The sequence below is a fragment of the Ornithorhynchus anatinus genome, chromosome 16 (assembly GCF_004115215.2).
Source record: "Ornithorhynchus anatinus isolate Pmale09 chromosome 16, mOrnAna1.pri.v4, whole genome shotgun sequence".
NCBI lineage: Eukaryota > Metazoa > Chordata > Mammalia > Monotremata > Ornithorhynchidae > Ornithorhynchus > Ornithorhynchus anatinus.
The window spans coordinates 1,121,474-1,140,049 of record NC_041743.1 but is presented as its reverse complement, the minus strand read 5'-3'; the positions used below and the strand labels follow the sequence as shown (position 1 = coordinate 1,140,049).

The following is an 18,576-nucleotide window of genomic DNA, read 5'->3' as shown; positions in this document are numbered from 1 at the left end:
ACCTGATTACCTTGTATCTACCACAGTGCTTAGAACAATGCTTGGCACATAGTAAGCACTTAACAAATATCATCATCATCATCATCATCATCATCATCATTATTATACAAGCAAGCAAATCAGGTTGGACACAGTCCCTGGCCCACGTGGGGCTCACAGTCTCAATCCCCATTTTACAGATGTGGGAACTGAGGGCCAGAGGAGTGAAGTCCCACAGCAGAGAAGTGGCGGTGCTGGGATTAGAACCCACGACCTTCGGTCTCCCAGGCCCGTGCTCTATCCACTACGCCATGCTACTTGGTGGGGGGAGGGGGGGGGGTCCCCTCCAGCCCCGCTGTCGACGGGCTTGCTGGAGGCATCGGCGGGTGAGGGAGAGGTTTGGGGCGGGGGGCAGAGGGTGTTGGGGTGACGTGCCCTCCTGCCCCAGCACCTCCCGATCCTCTCCCCCATCTACTTTGCCACGCTGATCTGCAGCAACCCCGTCCACACACTTCACTCCTCTCTTCACTGAGCCTCAATCTCATCTATCTCACAGCTGACCCCCTGCCCACATCCTCCCGGTGGCCCCAAACTCCCTCCTCCTTCACATGTCACGGTTGATCACTCTCTCCACTTACAAGGCCTTGTTAAAATTACAGCTTCTCGAGAGGCCTTCCCAGACTAAGCCTTTCTCTCTCTAATTCCCTCTCCCTTCCACATCCCTTCTGTACTCGGATGGAAGCCGCGTGGCTCAGTGGAAAGAGCCCGGGCTTTGGAGTCAGAGGTCGTGAGTTCGACTCCCGGCTCTGACGCTTGTCAGCCGTGTGACTGTGGGCGAGTCACTTCACTTCTCTGGGCCTCAGTTCCCTCATCTGCAAAATGGGGATTAACTGTGAGCCTCATGTGGGACGACCTGATGACCCTGTATCTCCCCCAGCGCTTAGAACAGTGCTCTGCCCATAGTAAGCACTTAACAAACACCAACATTATTATAATTATTACTTGACATCCACCCCACCCTTACCCCCAAGGCACACACGTATGCATCCTTTTACTCTGCCATTTCTCCCACGTGTAATTTTAATAACCGCCTTCCCCTCTAGACTGCAAGCTCCTTGGGGGCTTCCTGTTATATCGTACTCTCCAAAATGATTAGTTACAGTTCTCCTACCCCCATGAGGGACTCGGTGAATAATACGTGATTGATTGCGCGCCCAGGACAGGCACCTGATGAGTCTTGCCAGCTCCAGCGCAGGGCGGCCGGGGTCCTCGGCAACGAGGGGTCCCCGGCAACGAGGGGGTCCCGGGAAGAGAATGATCTTGTAGGTCCAACTTGCTTCCTTTCAGACAGGGGCCGCTCGAGGGAGGGACCTCCGTAGAATCTATTGAGCACTGACTATACGCCAAGCACTTTTCTAAGTTGTACAGGATAATCAGATCGGTCCCTGTCTCGCCAGGGGGAGAGAGAACAGATATTTAACACTCATTTTACAGATGAGGAAGGTGAGGCACACAGAAACCAAGTGACCAAAGTCACACCGCAGGCAGAGCCACGGTGAGAACGCAGGTCTTCTGACTCCCAGTTTTGAGCTCTTACCACAGGTCCAACCGCTTCTCCTATCTCTGTCCCAGAGACGCCTGTTGCCTTTCCACCTGGAGTCTGGGAGCGGTGTGTTCCTGGAAGTTTTTTCCAGGCCAGAGGCAGGAGTGCGGGGCCGAGTAAGTGTGTGTGGGAGGGGGAGAGGGGTGCCCTGCTCATAGTAAGCGCTCAATAAATACTATTGAATGAATGAATGATCGATCCCCCGACCCATCCCCCCCAACCCCCACACCAGTTGCTGGTTAAACTGGCTCCTCTCTGGACGGAAAGTACCAGTGCTCCCTCCCCTCCACATCCCAGGCAAAGCCCTTGTGACGCTCACCACCCCACTGTCATCGGAAAAATTTTTATTGTGCAATTGGCTCCTGGCTACAAAAAACCCTAAAAATATAAATATAAACTCTCCGGATCCGAATAGAGCCGATGTCTCTTCTCTGCGCCCGGCGTCGCCGGAGGCTCCAACGCTAAGGAGGTTTCTGGAGCAAAGTGCCGCGGGCCGGTTCCCTCTGAGCTGCGAGCAGCCAACCCCATCCCACCATGCCTCCACGCCAGGCAGCCCCCTCTGGCCCTGGGGGGTGGGGAGGGCGGCTCCCACGACAGCCCGTATTCCGGGAGGATCATGATTCGCTCCAACACCCAGAGAGAGAAGAGGAGACACTCGGGCCCCTCCTGGCCTGACCTCTACCACGGCGAGGGGTAGGTGTCCCCCAACTGCGCTTAGGCGGGCCTACGGTCGAAACGGGAAACTCGAGGGAACTCTCGGCCGGGGCAGAGATCCTCAGCGCTCAGAGACCAGGCCGGGAGGGATAGTTTGGGCTCAGCCCCGGGCGGGGGCAATGAGGGTGACAGCATACCCTGGTGAGGTAGAGAAGTGTACGGGGCGGGGGAAGTTCCACAGGGATGGTAAAGGGGTGCTGGGCCCTGGCAGCCCAAGGCCCAGGAAGTCGAGGAGCAAATGTGGATCAGCTGGAGAGGGGCCTCGGAGAGGCCGCGGGTCCCCGTCCCTTCCCTGGAATTTTACTCGGAGTCGGCCTCCTCCCCGGGGTCAGGCCCCCAGCCGCCGTAAGGCAATGCCATCAGGTGACGCCACTGGGGGGGATGTAGAGGGCGGCGGGGCCTCGGGCAGGGCGGGCAGCTCGGGCCCCTCTCAACGGCAGAAGGGGAGGCAGCTGAGGAAAGGGAGCTGCAGGGGAAGAGGGGAGTCGTGCCCCCGGCGCGGGGACGTGGGGGAGGGGGCAGGCGCTGGAGCCGGCTGCCTTCCCAGGCCGGGGGTCGGCCCCCGGTCGCTCCCGGGGAGATCCCACCCTGGTCCCGGGGGAGAGACATCTTCTCCGGGGAGAAGCCAGTCCTCTTCTCGTTGCCGGGGCGGGCACCCTTGGGCCGCGGGGAGACAGCACCGGGACCCTGGCGGGAAACAGGACACGGACAACGGGTCAGAGAGGGAGCCCGGGGGGGGGGGGGGGGAAGGGGCCGCTAGCCCCAGGGCAACTGGCAGGCGGGGCGGCCGAGCCGGCTGAGGCTCCTTAGGAGCAAGGAGCACAGGTCAGTGGGGGGTCTCTGCCCCTGACCGGGCAGCCTGGAGCCAGAGGAAGTGCCCGTCTTGATCTCGGGCTTCCTGGGGACCACCGAGAGTCTGAGGACTCCTCCTGCTCCCCGCCACCCATCCCAAACACCACTGCTCTCTCCACATCCAGTCTCTCTGTACCTTTCTTGAACCAGGGACTGGCTCTTGACCTTGACTTGCTATGCCCCTTGAGGGCTGGGGCTCCGGCCCCACCTCTCTCTCCTCCTGCCCGCTTCCCACTGGGGAGTCGGGCTTCTGGCCAGCCTCCTCCCGCTGCGGGCCCGGGGACGCCGTCGACCTCCGAACCTCCCGTGTTGTTCGGGCCCCCGCGGGTGGGGGAACTCCCGGCCCGTCCGCTCCGGTGACAGCGAGAGCCTCCCTCGGGGGCTGGAAGACCCGACTGAAGCCGGGCCCTTCCCGCTCTTCCTTCACAGCAGCTTCCGCCCCGGATCCCACCCCACCCAGGTGGCCTTCCCAAAACCTTTCCCCCGCCCCCCCCCCGCACTCACGATAGAACGCCGACCCACGAGGGTAGGGGAATCAGGGAGAAGGCAGCTGACTGACTGACCCTCAGCCCACTAAGTAGTCCGCTCTGGCCCCGGACCAGACCACAGAACAAGTAGGGGCTGGGGCTGGAGGCCAGTTTGGGGGAGGGGCAGATCCTACTCGAAGGAAAGCAGGTCTGGGTGACGTCCCTCCCAGTCCAGGCTGTTGGTCCTAGCCGGCGGGGGGCTGCCGGCCCGGGCAGGGCCGCTGGCCCGCGGGGACTCGGCCGGGCTGACGGGGCTCAGGCTGCGCTTGAGGCCCGTCCTCTCGGGGAGGTCGGGGGACGAGGCCCGGCGCTGCCCGCCGGCCACGCCCACCGCGTCCGCCGTGCCCTGGGGACCGTCCTTGTGAATGAGGTCAGGCACGGACAGGCGGCCCGCCCCGTTCGGCCGTGGCTCGGCCCCGGGCCCCGGGTCCTCTGCCTCGGGGAGGCCGGGAGTCCCCGCCCCTTCCGACACAGGCTCCTTGGACGGCGGCTCTCGGGGCCACCCGGGGACCGCCTGCACGCTGCCTCCCAGGGGACCGGCGTCAGGCTGAGGGGGGAACAGCATGTCCCGGGGGGTTTTCAGGGCCCGTGGGGTCCGCTTCTTGGTCCCAGGGGGAGGAGGGTCCAGCCGGGGGAAGGCTTCCAGTAAGGTCGACCTGCAAGAGAAGTCCCGACGAGGTGAACCCGTGAGCTAGGCGTGACGGCCGGCCGGCCGGCCCCCTGCCCCCCACGGGCTGCGACTGGCAGGGGCAGACCCCAGCGACCGCCCGAGAGACAAGCAGACGGAGGGCGGCGTGGCCGACCGCGACCTCTAGGTCCGTTTCCACCCTGTCGTTTGGCTCTGGGTAGGAGCCGGTGATTCTGCAAGGCTCGCCGTTCCCTCCCCGACTCACCTGGCCTCCTCAGGCCGGGCTCCGGGGAAGGCCGCCCCCACGTTCGGATTGATCTCCATCACGCCCACGTCGCCGAAGCTCACGGGCTCCTTCCTGCGCAGGAGGTCGTTGACCTTTGCCCCGACGGCCTTCCCCAGGTTCTTGAGATGCTGAGTGCTGCCTCCGGCGCGGGCACCCGGCCCGCCGGACTCCCCGGGCCCCGGCGCAGCCGAGCCCGGGCCGGGCTTGGGCAGTTGGGGGACGGACCGGCTGGCCTGCAGCTTTGGAGCGAGGGCAGCATTCCAATTCTCAAACATGCTTTGGTCATCTGCGAGCAGAGAGGGGAGAGCGGGGGAGGGAGGGTGGGCACCAAGTCAGCACGGCTGGACAGGTGGGATCCTGGAAGTCCCATTCCAAGCCCCCCCGGGCCTCCCCAGCTCTCCTGTCCTCATACATGCACCAGCCGCCCAGGGGACCATGTCGCCCGAGCCTCCTTTTCAGTCGGGCCTTCCCCGACCCAGTTCAGACCCGCATCTCCGGCTCTGGAGTGATTCCTGGACCCCTGGGAGTGGGAGGTGTGGGATGGGAGGTAGCGTTCCCCCAGCCCGAGCCCCCGACAGTTGGGTTTAATTGCGGATGAATCCTGGGCCGATCCAAACTTCCCCCGGCTGACCCGGTCCCGGCCAGCCCCAGAACCATTCAAGCTCCAGTTGTGGACGCTTGGCATGCTCCTAAGGGGTTGCGTCCCGAACAGATCCCCACCCCACCTCGCCCCCGGCAGCTGACTCTGGCCCCCGTCCCAGACCCTCCCGGGTTCCTGAGCCCCGGTTGGATGGGCTTGGGGTTACCTTAAGGGCCTGGGCCGGGCCAGGAGTCTGGATCCCCCTAGGACTTTCTGGAGCCCCCATTTATCCCCGACAGCAAATCAGAGCCCTTGCAGTGCCTCAGCCAACCCCCAGCGACACTGGTGGTCTCTCTCCGGGGACCCTCCCCTTCAAGGCAAGCTCGGGGCTGTTGCTTAGATGCTCACCGGAGGCTCCCACAGCCACACCGATGCTGCAGGGGGCCAGCCCCCACCCTCCCTACCCCAGAGCGGCCGACCCCAGGAGATCTCGCCCCGAGCCAGGCAGGGCCTACAGAGCAGGAGGAGGGAGGCGACGACGAGAAGGGCCCGGGACCCGAGACGCGCGCCTCCCCTCCCCCTGCCAAAAGGCCCAAGGACAGCTAACGGTCACCATCCACCAGATTCCCAGAGCATGCACGGGGGCAGCAAAGAGGGGCCCATACACACGCACTTCCCCTGGGACAGGAATCTTACCTGACCCAGCAAGGGGCTCGGAAAGCAAGGGGGAGCAAATGAGAAAAAGAGACGGTTTATGCAGCGGCAGGTCTAAGAGGTTAGCCCTGCTCCCGAGTCTGCCGGCGGGGCCGTTAAACGGGTCTGGTGCGGCCCGGCCCCCGGTCCCTAAACCCTGCAGGGATTGGAGGTCACGGCCCCCAGGACTGTATGAGGATGGGAGGTCACGGCCCCAGGATTCTGAGGGGCTCTGAGTTCAAGTCCCCCGGGGGCCGGGTGGGGGTCAGAGGTCAGGGCCCCAGGATTCTGTGGAGAGAGGAGGTCACGGCCCCCAGGACTCGGTGGGAATTGGAGCCCTGTGGGGATCGGAGGTCATGGCCCCTGACGAGATAACCACTCCTCGGCTGTCCCTCCTAGCTGGGTGTAGACCGGCAGGTCAGTCTGTCTCTACTCCCGGTCCTCAGGAGAAAGAAGCACCCCTCCCCTCCCTGCTTCACTGGTCCTGGTAGGGGGACCGAGGCAGGGTGGGGCGGACGGGGATCCTCGGGACCCCGCTTGGGACCCCACGTGTTCTGCACGGAGGTCCGGACCGAGGAAATCTCAGTCTTCTGGTTCCCGAAAAAGCACCGGCCTGGCTGTCCAGGGCAGCAAGGGAGCCGGGGAATCCGTTTCCGGGTCCGCGTCGCGATCTGCAGGACCCTGAGCAGCGGTCACTGAGCCACGGGATCCAGCCGGAGCCCAGGGCCTGGCCGGGGGGATGGATCCCGCTGAGGGACAGAGTCTAGTGAGGGTGGAGGGTCTGGCTGGGTAACACGATCCAGTTTAGGGAATGGGTCTGGAGGAGGGAACGGGATACGAAAACAGCAGTGGCTGCAGGACCGCCTCCAGAGTCTGAAGGGAAAGAAGATGCCCCTTGGCCCGCTCGGGGGTATGGTCCACCTGCCCAGAGGCAGGGGCCTGGACCAGATGGTCCTCGCCCAGCCTTCCGGGTCTGGGGTCCCAGCACCACGCCTGTGAGCGGCAGAGTCACTGACTCAGGACCCGCTCCGGGGCATAACTCCTATCTATTGCACTCACCCAAGAGCTCAGTACAATGCTCTGCACAGAGTAAGCGCTCACTAAATACTTTGGATGCATTCCCCCTCTACCCTCCCTAGTCCTACAGCGAGCCACTCCGCCCAGCCTCCTCTCCTGCTCAGACCGCCTGGGGGGTGAGTTCCGGCCAATGCTCTAGCCACCGGCCCTTGGGGTAGCCCCGGGCCCAGGATCATGTCCGTGGGTCGGGCAGGGAGGACAACGCCACATAAACAACGCCCCCCCCGCCCAGGGTGGGGCTGCGTGACTGTCTATGACATCAGGTGACCCGAGAACGTTCCTCACCCAGACAATCCGTGGACCTCTGGGAACGGGTCAAAGTGAGCGCCGCTTGTTGTGCCTGGCAGACATGGAGAACTTCTCCCTCCTCACCATATCCGGCCCCCACAACCCTTCTCTAGCGATGAGGGACCAGCCCAAGCTCATCCCCTTCCTGCCCGACACCGGCCTGCCAGGTGACCGGGGGCCCCCGGGGGCCCCGGTTGGGGTCGGTTGGGGGGAATCTGGTTTCTAAGCTTTCAGTGGAAAGAGTCGGGACCGAACGGCCGGGTGGACAGGCCCTGTTCCCCCTGCGGCCGGGCCGCCCGGCCGTCCGCCTAGCCCAACGTCCCGAGACGTCCGTCCATCCGGCCCAGCCGCCGGCCCCGTGCGCCCGGACTGTGGAGGGTCTCCTCCCCCTGCCCCCCCGGGTCCGGGGCAGAGGGTGAGCGCTGGTTCCTCCCGCCTCTCCCTTTGCAGACTACCCCTTGGGAGCCACGCCGAGCAACGGGGCAGTGGAGCGGAGCTGCAGCATCTACCGGCCCTGGTTCTCCCCATACAGCTACTTCGTGCGCTCCGAGGGGTCCGGCCCCCTGGAGGGGCTGCCCGAGGTGAGCCCGGAACCCAAGGAGCCTGGCGGCGGCCAGTCCCGGGCCCCGGCCGAGAGCCCCCGCCCCTCCTCTTCCTCCTCCTCCTCCGCCCTGGAGGAGGCCTGCCCCTGGGCCCCGGCCTCCCAGCACGGGCCCGGCCTCCCCTGCGTGGACTCGGTCAGTGCCTGGGACATCCTGGCCGCCTCTAAGGGCCAGCCCGGACAACACAATGGCTACAAGTGCTTGGGCTGCTGCCGCCTGTTCCCCACGCTGGCCTCCTTGCACAGCCACGTCGAAGGCGGGCACAAGGAGGGCTTCAGCTGCCAGCTTTACTACCGCAAACTTAAAAGCCTGAGGGCCAGAGAGCACCGGGGCGGAGGCGGGCGGCGGGCCGCTAGCGCCTGCTGGCTGCTCAAGTAGGGGGGCTGCGGTCCCCGTCCCCGTCCGGTGGCGAGCCGGGAGAGAGCCTACGTTACACCGGTGGAGAAGCGAGAATAAACGGAAATATCAGTCACGGCCTCCTTGTCAGCCTGGTGCCCCTGAAGCATCCCGGGCTTTAGGCCCACGGGTTCGGGGCCTCAGGGGCAGGGCCACCAGGGCCACCCCACGGGTGACCCACAAGGAGCGGTGTCCAGGCTGAGGGCGGTCGTCGGGGAGAAGGAGCGAGAGGAGGCAGCAGGGAGGGCGGGATCCTTCTGGCACATCCCCCTCCCCCACCTCCGGTCGCTTCCGCCATCTGCAGCCGCTGCCCCGGCCGACTGGCCAGACCTGCCCGTCGAGGCGGGGGTCCTGGGCCCTCCGTGATGGGGGATGCCCGGCCGCCCCAGAGGACCCTAGCTTGGTGACCCAGCCTCGCCCGGCAGCCCCCTCCCTGCCAGCCCCCCAACTCAGGCGCCCACCACTGAAGACTGGGGAGACGGGCCGGTGACGCGGCCCGCTGAGCCACGGGACTGTTTCCTCCTGCCCCGTCCCCCTGGAAGGGACATCCGAGCCCCGGTCTCTAGGGCCGGGCCACTGGGCCCCGTCCCCAGGATCGCCCCCTCTCCGGGAACTTCCATGAACCTGTGGGGAATGGAGCTGAGGGACGAAGGATGGGGACAGACTCCAGATTGGGTCCTGCCCTGTCCTGGGGGCGAGAGTCCCTACTCCTTCCCCTCCCCACAGGAGCACAGACCCTCTCCTCCCGCCCCCACCTCGTTCGGACCATCTGACTCCGGGCTGGTCCAAGGAGACCACCTGCCCTCCTTCCCCCCACGCCCCCAACTCCTCCTGACCCTCGGCACAGACTCCTCGCTGAAATCCTGGGGCTCACAGTCTTAGTCTGCCCTGCTGGGGTTGGGGAGGGAAGCGGAAGGGACACAAGAGCGAGCGAGAGAGAAAGAGAGCAAGAAACGAGAAAGGACGACAGAAAAGGTTTTGGAAATAAGAAAGATTTATTTAGCAAAAGCCAAGAGTAGAGACAACACCCAGGGGTAAGTGCACTTACATTGATGGAATTGGCTTCCCAGATATGATCCAGTAGAGTGAATGGTGAATGGTCACAAGTGCAGGAAAGAGGGGAGCAGGGGGCAGGGAGAGGGGAGAAGAGGTCGAGGGAAAGGGACACGGAGTAAATGCCAGAAGAGCAGCAGGAGAGAGTTAGGCCAGAGCGAGGGGGAATCCCGGCAGCACCAGGGCTAAGAGGGCGGCGGAACACACGGTCTCCATTCCCGCTCTAGGGGTTGGAAGCACCCCTCTTCTCTGGCCTCTGCGTGACACCCTGTTAGCTGGGGGTGGGGGGCTGGGGGTCAGCCAGAAGAGGTCCCTTCTGGGATAGTCAGGAGATCCTAAATGTCCCTGCCCGACAGGCCCCTGTGGTGACTACTAAAGCTGCTTGCTGTTCACTTTGTTTCACACAGTGGGGGGGGGGGGGGGGCCTAGAGCCCCACGTCCCACGGGGCAGGAAACCGGGACAATAGGAGGAGGGAAGGACCTCAAGGACCTAGGGCTGAGAAGGACGATTCCGGCTCCAGCTAGGCATTTCAAACCTTCTTTTCCTGCCTCCGAGTCGGAACCCATCGAGTCTGACTTTGCTCTTCCTCTCTTGGATTTCTACGATTCTCTCTGAGGCGGCGCGTCTGTGACGCCCCCCACCCCCACCCCGTTCTCCATCCTCTGGCTCTCCTGCCCAGCGTCCTTGCAAACCCTCTCCCCTCTCTCTCCAACCTGACTTGGCCACCCCAGGCCCAGGCCCTGTCTCCTGAAGCTCGAGTCCCTCAGCGTGGGCCCTCCCGCCTCGTCCCCCTCGGCCCTGAGGACCCCCTGATACCTCCCAACACCCTCTAGTCACCCAAGCGCTGCAAACAGGCCAATGGCAAGGGAGATCAAGAACCTCTCTGGCCCCCAGAGCCCCCACTCCCCCCCCCCCCATATCTCCCTGCCCCTCTAAACCCAAACAAACACTGCCTGGAAAGAGGAAACAGAAAGGGAGGAAAACTACGCTGACACTTGCCTACTCTGTGACCCGGGCGAGTCACTTCTCTGGGACCTCAGCTTCTTCACCTAAAAAATGGGGATGAAATAACTGTTCTCCTATGCCTGACCTGATTACCCTGTGCTTAGCACAGTGCTTGGCACACAGCAAGGGCTTCGTAAAAACCATGAAGACGATGCTTATTAGATGGACCCTTCGTTTCCAGGCTCCCCTTAACTATCCGCTCTCATCTTCCTCAACCCTCAGCCTACTCTGCTCCTCCCTTGACCTCCCCCCGGTAACGAAGGCTCCTTCCTCCCAGAGGCCTTCCCTGAGAAATCCCCGGACCTCCCGGTCATCACCAGGGGCCACCGATGTGCAAACGCGCGTGTCCGACTATTAGAGAGTCTCCCTCCCTTAATTATTGCGGAGTCCCAATTCCCGACCTCCTACTCCCCGACCAGACTGGGCCTTGCCCTTCCCCGAACGCCCCCCGAAGCCCGCAGCAGGCCCGGGCCTACTCGGCTCCTGACACGGGCATGGGTGCCGGCGCCGCCCCCACCCTTTCCGCCCTCCGCCGGCGACGGGTCAAAGGGCGCGTGGCTGTGATTCCTGACCCGCGTGGCGTCATCCGGAATCCCCCGGCCCCCGCGCGGCCACTGAGCACCTCTGAGCACGTGGGGGGCACGAATCGACTGGCAGGGGGTCTCCCCCGTGCTGAGGGGTGGGGGAGGGGTCGGGGGAGGGATGGGCCGGTGGCCTCAGTGAGCACGGCCAGAAAGAGGTGGGGCAAACCGGGCTGGCGGGAAGGCGCGGACTGAGACAATGATTTGGCTGCCAAGCTACTCTCCGAGCTCCCAACCCTCCCGCGGGGCTTTGGACAATCACCACCCTCCCTGCCTCGGACCCCGCGCCGATTCGCCGTCCGGGTCGCGCCCTGAGCCCGCGGCCTGGGGCGGGGCCCGGTTCAGGCCGGGACGTGGTGGCAGAAATACCCGGGCCTTGACCGAGGCCGAGGTCATGGGCTTCGCACCCCTTCATGCCCTCCACGCCCCTTCGCGCCCTCCGACCCCTCGGTCCCCCCGGCTACACCGCGATCTCGTCGTCCAGGCTGTCCCCGAGGCCCCGGCCCCGCAGGACGTTGAGCAGCGGGGGCGGATCCTCCTGCGACCACGGGTCGGGCTCCTCGCTCTCGTCCGTGTTGGACTCGTACTCGGACGCGATGCCCGACTCGCGGAACCTGATGGGCTCCAGGCTGCCCAGGAGCCGCCGCGCCTCCGCCCCGGGCGGCCGGTCCCCGGGGGCCAGGAAGCGGAAACACTCCAGCTTCGCCGAGCTGTCGCGCCTACCTAGGGGGCTGCCCAGCGCCTGGGCGAAGTCGGCCGCGCCGCCGGGCCCCGGGAGGGGCGGGTGGAGGTCCTCGGGCCGGGGGGTCGTGGGGTCGCACAGCACGGGCAGGGCCCCGGAGCGGAAGGTGATCTCCAGCAAGCTGTCCTGGGAGCCCGCTGCAGGGAGAGCAGAGCCAAGGGGGCCGGGTCACGTCTGCCGGGTGACCCGAGGCCAGCCCCTTAACCTCTCTGGGCCTCGGCTTCCCCGTCGGTAAAATGGGGAAGAAACCCCTGCCGGTCCGCCCCTCCCAGCGGGCCGCGAGGAGAAAGTGAGGTCACTGAAGCCCTCGAGCGGGACCATCCCTCTACGCTGTAGGCAGGGAACGTGTCTACCGACTCCGCCGTATTGTACTCTCCCAGGCGCTCGGTACAGTGCTCCGCACACAGTAGGGGCTCAATTCCATTGATGAGGATGATGACGATGAGAATTGGGTTTTCTCCTCAACCCCCAGCTGGAGATAGCGCCCAGCGTCCGGCACGGTGGAGTCCCTAGAGCCGTGGCAGCTCTAGATCTGAATGGGGATGGCGGTGGGAGGCCCGGGGCGGAGGGTGAAGGGCCCTACCCCCACCTAAAAGTGTGCCGGGGGGGTCTCTGGGAGCAGGGACCGAGGGCGGGGGTCCGCTCTTACTAGTGTTGTGTCCCGCCAGCTTTAGCTCCAGCTCCTGCACCTGCTTGACCAGCAGGGAGACGTGCCGCAGCATGTCCTTGTTCTGCAGCAGGAGCTGGTGCACGCGGGCCTGGGCTTCCAGGCGCCCGGCGGCCTCGGCTGCCAGCTGGTCCTTCAGCAAATGCACCTGTGGGGAGGGATCGGGGATGGGGGGGGCAGAGAGACAGGGAGGAGACTGTGAGGATACGCTGGGACCCCGACTGGAGCCCCCTCGGCACCAACGAGCGGGGGTGGGGGGGCAGCAGAACTCTCCCCAGAAGCAGAGGGTATGAGCATCGGTGCTGTCCTGTCGCACCCGGCAGGGGCTCAAAACTCCTCGTGGGCGGGACACGTGCCTTCTGGAGAGCTCAGTACAGCACCTAGGAACAAGCGGGTGCTCTGGACAGCATCCCGCCCCCAGGACGGTGCCTCACCCCCAGCAGGTGCTCAGTACGGCACCTACTCCCACTGGGCCCTCAGTTCAGTGCCGCTGCGAACGCTCAGGAGCACGATCGCTCTCTCTGCTGCCCTGGTTGCCGTTTCGCAACCTCGTTTCTCGGCGGTGGGCGGTGGCTTCAACACCTTCTCTGCCTCCTCCTGCGCGAAGAAGCCTCAAAACTGCTCCTGGGCAGTAGGCGTTTCCACGCCCATGAAACACATCTAGGGGAAGAGGCTCGCCGGGGAATCTATTTCTACTCGGGGCCAACCTGGCCACCCACGCGAGAGACCCGCCAAGCTGGCCGCCCACGCGGCCCCCCGGAGATTTCGAGCTGAGTCGGCTGGCGGCCCGGAGCCTCCCCGCCCCGGCCCAGGACGACACTCAGGTGGTCCCGGTACGTTCCTCTCTATGTCTGGGTGCTGGTTTTGGCAGCGATCCTTCCGTCCCTGGGTGGGGGGACCTGCAGGATCCGATCCCGCTTCCCTACCACCAGGCCCTCCTGCCCCAGGCGGGGAGAGTCGGGCCGGAGGCCCAGCAGCAGGGCCCCACGTTTCTCCAACTGGCGGCTCTGTGGTATTGGGGGATAAAGGGCAGAGATGGGGAGGGCCAGGACGGCTTCTCATCCCTTCCCAGCAGTGCCCCTGCCCCCCGAGCCCTGGCAGGAGAGGTGCGAGGGGAGGGAGAGGAAGAGACGAGGAGACGGAACAGGACCTGGGCCACGGCCACTTGGGTCTGTTGCTGTTGTTGCTGGAGGAGCTCCTGGAGCAGCTGCAGCTGGTGGTGGTTGGAGAGCGGGGTCCCCGGGCCGGGCAGCTGCGAGGATGAGGGCAGCGGGATCTTGGGCGAAGCCGACAGGATGCTCTCCTGACGGGTCAGCGAGGCCTGCGGGAGGGGAAGGGGGAAATCAACCGATCAGTCGATCTAGCGATGGTATTTATTGAGTGCTTACTGTGTGCAAAGCACTGTACCGAGTGCTTGGGACAGTGTGGTACAACAGAGTCGGTAGACACGGTCGTACGACCCAGTCGGTAGACACATTCCCTGCCCACAAGCTTACAGTCTGGAAAGGAAGACGGGCGTTGAAATTAATTATGGATATGTACATAAGTGCTTCGGAGCTGAGGGTGGGAACGTTTGAAGAGTACAGCTCTATTAGGAGATGCAGAAGGGAGAGGGAGTAGGGGAAATGAGGGCATAGTAGGGAAAGGCCCCTTGGAGAGATGTGATTTTAGTAAGGCTTTGAAGGAGGGGAGGGGGGTGATCTGTCAGATACGGAAAGGGGAGGGAGACAAGGGCGAGGAGATGCAGTTCTGAGAAGCCACGTGAGGACTCGGGGCCCCCCGATAAAGTGGAAGGGCACGGCTGGCCGGGCACTGGCACCCAGGGTTGCCTAAAGGCCGATGGGACCTCCGGCCCCCGTGAGCAGGGGTGCGAGCGAGGGTGAGGAGGGGCTGAGCGAGGGCGCAGACAGCGAAGACCCAGGTCGGGGAACTAGCAGCTGAGGTCTGCAGGCCTCCCCGGGGCGGGGAGCGGGCGCGCCCACCTGGGAGCCCGGAAGGGAGTCCCCGTCCCTCCGCACGGCATCGAGGTCCGTCACCCCACGACTGAACTCCAGGGAGCCGACGCCCGGGAGCGGGGTCTCCTCGGCGTCGATGTCGGTCTCCTCGGTGGAGGCGGCCACAGCTCTTTCAGCACAGGTCAGCTGGCAGGCTGGGGGATGGGGCGAGAGATTGAGTGAGACGGTGGGTGCTGGGGGTAGCGAGGGTGGCTACGGTCAGAGTCTCTTCTCCCCCCCACGATGCCACCGGGGATCCATCTGAGCACCACGAACAGACCCCCTCGAACCCCTGTCCCTGGAGGAAGGCAGACGAGGAGGAGACGAGGCTGGGCAGACGCGGGTGCTGTCTCAGTGGGGAGGGTTCCCGGAAACGGCGTGGCTGGAGCCCTCGGGAGCAGAGCCACCTGGCCGCCGTGAGCTCCGGGGTCCTTCCTGCCTGGGGCAGGCACCCCCGCAGGGACACCGGTCCACGCTGCGGTGACCAGCCCGAGCTGCGGCACCGAGCCCTACGGAGAGGAAGCTGGCTCCGGGCGGCCCAGCCTCTCCTCTTTCAATCTTCTGTACCCCCCGCCCTCTTCCTCCAGCTCCTCCAGAGCTCTGTAAACCTGCCATGGGATATTCCCTGACGTCTCCCCCCTCGAGCCCCTTACCTTCGCGCCTCTGTTCCCCTCGGCTGGTGGCTCTCTCTCTGCCCCCAATCCGCACCTGCAGCCTCTCCCTATAATCTCCTGTCCACTTGTGCCTCCCTCTCCTTCCCTGCAGTAGGCCGTCTCCCCATCCCGGGTCTCCACGACCCCATAGCCCCAGTCAGACGGGCGGCCCACCCTCCTGCGGCTTCCCGGCAGGCAGGCGAAACAATAGGTTCCGATTAGCCGTCTCGGAGATTGGCCGCCGCCGCTCAGAACCCCGTTGGGGACCAATTGCAAGGGAACGGAGAGGGGTCGACTGCGGACCTCCGTGGGCGGCTGGCCCCGTCCCCGCCAGCAGGAGCACCGGCCTCGTGGGCGGCGGGGGCCACCCCTCGTTCTAGTTTGCCCCGTCCCCGGCGCGGCTTCGGCGGGCCCTAGAGAGATGGGACGCCACCGACGGGGCTGGGCTTCAGGGGGTCGGGCCCACTCCTGACCCGCGTCAGGGGGAGGCATTTTGGCTCCTGATCCTGCCATCTTGGGCGGGGAGGGGATGCCTACTGTCGGTCTGGCCCCAGACCTAGGGTGGAAACTCATCCTCCAAAGGAGATCTCCAAAGTCATCTGCTTGGATTAATCACCCCCTGCTGTCAGAGGCTCCTTCTCCGATTCTCCGGTGTATAAATAAGCCCCAGGCCGGGTGAGGGCTTAGGAAACACCTGTCCCTTCAGGGCCTCAGGACAGAGACAGCCCCCCCCCCCCGCCACACTACTTGGGGGGTGGGGGGAGGAGAGGCAACCCCCATGGGGGTGTGAGTGTGGCGGCAAGGACGGGGTCGTGAGGACGCCGAGTCCGCTGGCACATCCTGGCATGGCGGGTTGCTCTCCCAGCCCGTGTGCCTAGTGCAGCTCCTCTGGACACCTGGGGTGGGATGACGGGGGTCCTGGCCCCCTGGGGTCTCTGCCCCCCCACCCAGATCTCGGTGGCTGGTGGCGGCAGGGTCAGCGGCGGGGGGAGAGCGGCCGGAGCGGCAGCCTACCTGGGCCCACCGAGCTGTCGCTGTTCTCGGGGTCCGTGTCCTCCTGGCCGTCCGCGCTCTGCTGGGTGTGCTGCAGGCTCAGCTTGTGGCAGACTTCAAAGGCCTGACCCACCGTCCGGACAATCCGCATGGCTTGGCTCTGTCGGGGGGCGGGGGAGAGAGGCGGGGGAGGGGGGATAAAGGATGGGAGAACCAGTTAACCTAGGACAAGTGGCAGCGATACACAAAACGAACAAAGGAGACACCAAGGGAAGGAAGGAGCCACACATGGTCAACCCAGAGCCACACACGCACCCCAAGTACATACGCACGTGCACGCACGCACACACACACGGAGCGAAAGGAAGGGCAGAGACCTTCCAAAATGCTTCCAGTCACCCCGAGCCCCAGACCTAATGGCTCCTTGAGCGGCCCGGTGGGAAGAGACTGGATCGGATCCCAGCCCCGCCCACACGCCAGCCGGAGGGAACCTCCCCGAAGCGGCCCTCGTTCTTCCCAACCTCAGTCTTCTGGCGGCGGGGAGCCGTCCCAGACCCGCTGCCAGACAAAAGAGGTGGCTTTCACCGTGGTGACGGTGACGGCTGGCGGTGTTGGTGGCGTGGGTGGTGGTTGGCGGTGTTGGTGATGGCGGTGGAGAGGAGGGAGGTGACAGTATTGGTGCCAGAGGCGTCCGGTGACGACGGGGGGTGGCGATGGCAGCACGAGGGTGCTTTAGAGGGTGATGGTGGCGACGGCGACAGCGATGGCGGTGGAGACGGAGACGGTAGCGGTGACAAGGATGAGGGTGGCGGAGACGGCGACGGTGGCGACGGTAGACTTGGCTTAGGGGTCAGCGGTGTAAGCAGTGGTGACGGTGGTGGTTGGCGGCGGTGCTGATCACGGCAAGGAATCTCTGCTTTACCGTTGCGGTAGTGGGGAAAGGGTTGGGCGGGACCCGGCCCACACGCTCTGACTCATCTGGCCCGGAAGGCACCGTCTGTCCTCTACATCTCACTTCCGGTGTGACAGGTAAGAGCGGGGTTCGGCCTCTCCGCTGTACAGACAGAGTCACTGAGTCACAGAGGAGGTTCCTTAGACTCAATAGCGGAACTTGCACCACAACTCCAATCTCCAGGCGCTCCGGGTCCCGGGCCCGATCCACTGAGTGCACGCCTTTACCCTCCGGGGCCTCAGTTTCCCGAGAGGCAAACGGGGTGATCGACACTGCTCCGTCCCTGGCTCCCACTGCTCCGTCCCCGGGGCGGGTGTCTGGGCTCCCGGGACAGTACCAAGCCTGTACTGGATGATGTGATGGACACCACAGTTCACGTGTGTGTGGGCGTGTGTACGTGCAGGGGCACTCGCTCAGCCGGCTTCCTTCATTTTGCCCTGAACTAGCCCCACCAAAACGCCGTCCCCTCAAGGCCTCCGAGCAACCGGACCTTCGTGGCCTCCCCCAGCCCTCCCCAGACGGTCGGAGCTCGGAGGGACTGGCGGCCGCCTACCTTCTTCTTGGACTTGAAGACGTTACACCTGAACACGTTGCTGGAGCCATCCCTGGCGATGTAGCTGAAGATCTTCAGGTCTTGGGAATCATGGGAGACGTAGAAGATCCTTCGGGAACACAGGGAGACAAAGAGGAAGAGACCTGGGGAGAGGGTCTACTACCCAACACTGAGCCACCCGGAACTCCAAATCCAGAGATAGGGCCCGTTCTTAGCTTGGATGCCCAGGGAGACTGTGGCCACCCAAAAATGAGCCCAGCCCAGCCAAAGGTGCCCACACAGGCCATGGCATGGCCTCCACCAGCGCCAGTTGCCCTGGGGTGGGAAAGTCGACCTCTCACTCCATCCAACACATGGTATGACCCAGGCCATGGACAGGTGAGTGCATTGGGGGGCGGGAGTGGGTGGCACAGGGGGCAGGTACTGTCCTGAGATGGCCCTGAGAAGGAGAGAAGACTGTCAAGATGAGTTTAGTAAAGGCTGGGGGCAGAGGGGGCATTCTGACTTCAAAGCTGTCTGGGGGCTGGGATGGGGTGTCTGGGGAAGGTGGGCACTGGAGCTGAATTGGTGTCTCCCACCTGCCTGCTCTGCCCTGGCATCCCTCCCTCACCACGTGTCCTCTTACCCACCAAGGGAGAACCGGGGCAGCTCTGGGGGCTGCAAGGGAAGGAATAGGGCCCTGGAGGGATGGGCTCAGGGAAGTCTAGCCGCTGGGTGTCCCTGGGGAGGTCGTTTTAGGCCCTTGGGGACCCCAGCCTCGCCCGGCAGGTACGTACCTGTAGATGGGGTCCTGCATCACCAGCATCTTGCTCTCGTCCCACGTCCACTCCTTCTTCTGCAACAAGAGAAGCTGTAAATGAGTAAGTCTGGCGTCGTGACCAGAGGTGAGAGCCCGTCCCAGCGTCCAGAGGGGGCCGGCCCACGCTTCTGCCCCGCTCAGCCGGACAGGCGGCTGGAGGAGGAGGGAGCAGGGAACACGGCCAGCTACGGTTTGTGCGACTCGTTCCCCCACGGGAAAGGCAGCAGCGACCTAGCCCCCCAAGCCCCCGGACTCCAAACACCCAAACCCTCAGACTCCCCCAACCTCCCAGCTCTGGCCTGGGGCCCCTGCAGCTTCAGCTTTTTGCCTCAGGGCTAACGGATTTGCAGGGCATCTT

General features: G+C 64.5%; 2 protein-coding genes across 6 annotated transcripts in view; one reads left to right on the top strand and one right to left on the bottom strand.

Moving 5' to 3' along the window:
- Positions 1-1,909: 1,909 nt before the first annotated feature.
- Positions 1,910-18,576, bottom strand: part of LOC100087340 (nitric oxide synthase 1 adaptor protein) — a 52,656-nt gene continuing 35,989 nt past the window's right edge. Inside the window, exons 4-13 of one of the 5 annotated variants that reach the window (XM_039914320.1) lie at positions 18,196-18,269; positions 17,420-17,528; positions 15,936-16,074; positions 14,257-14,423; positions 13,425-13,595; positions 12,257-12,422; positions 11,589-11,744; positions 4,569-4,875; positions 3,653-4,331; positions 1,910-2,983 (exon numbers count right to left, since the gene is read on the bottom strand). In XM_039914320.1, the coding sequence (XP_039770254.1) occupies positions 3,806-4,331; positions 4,569-4,875; positions 11,589-11,744; positions 12,257-12,422; positions 13,425-13,595; positions 14,257-14,423; positions 15,936-16,074; positions 17,420-17,528; positions 18,196-18,269 (1,815 nt within the window). In that variant the 3' untranslated portion in view covers positions 1,910-2,983; positions 3,653-3,805. Of the gene's footprint in view, positions 2,984-3,652; positions 4,332-4,568; positions 4,876-10,341; positions 11,745-12,256; positions 12,423-13,424; positions 13,596-14,256; positions 14,424-15,935; positions 16,075-16,435; positions 16,758-17,419; positions 17,529-18,195; positions 18,270-18,576 lie in introns of those variants that run through there. The other 4 variants (XM_039914321.1, XM_039914322.1, XM_029080999.1 and 1 more) reach the window with 4 other exon arrangements.
- SPATA46 (spermatogenesis associated 46) lies at positions 7,208-8,305 on the top strand. The gene is made up of 2 exons (XM_007662007.3): positions 7,208-7,394; positions 7,678-8,305. The coding sequence occupies exons 1-2, from the start codon at positions 7,289-7,291 to the stop codon at positions 8,205-8,207; spliced, it is 636 nt and encodes a 211-aa protein (XP_007660197.1). The 5' UTR covers positions 7,208-7,288; the 3' UTR covers positions 8,208-8,305.

What these genes read in the sequence shown, in the direction of transcription:
- SPATA46 (XM_007662007.3), top strand. Translation starts at nt 7,289, where the DNA reads ATGGAGAACTTCTCCCTCCTCACCATATCCGGCCCCCACAACCCTTCT. An exon ending in GCCCGACACCGGCCTGCCAG is followed by an intron (nt 7,395 to 7,677) that starts GTGACCGGGGGC and finishes CTCCCTTTGCAG; the next exon opens with ACTACCCCTTGGGAGCCACG.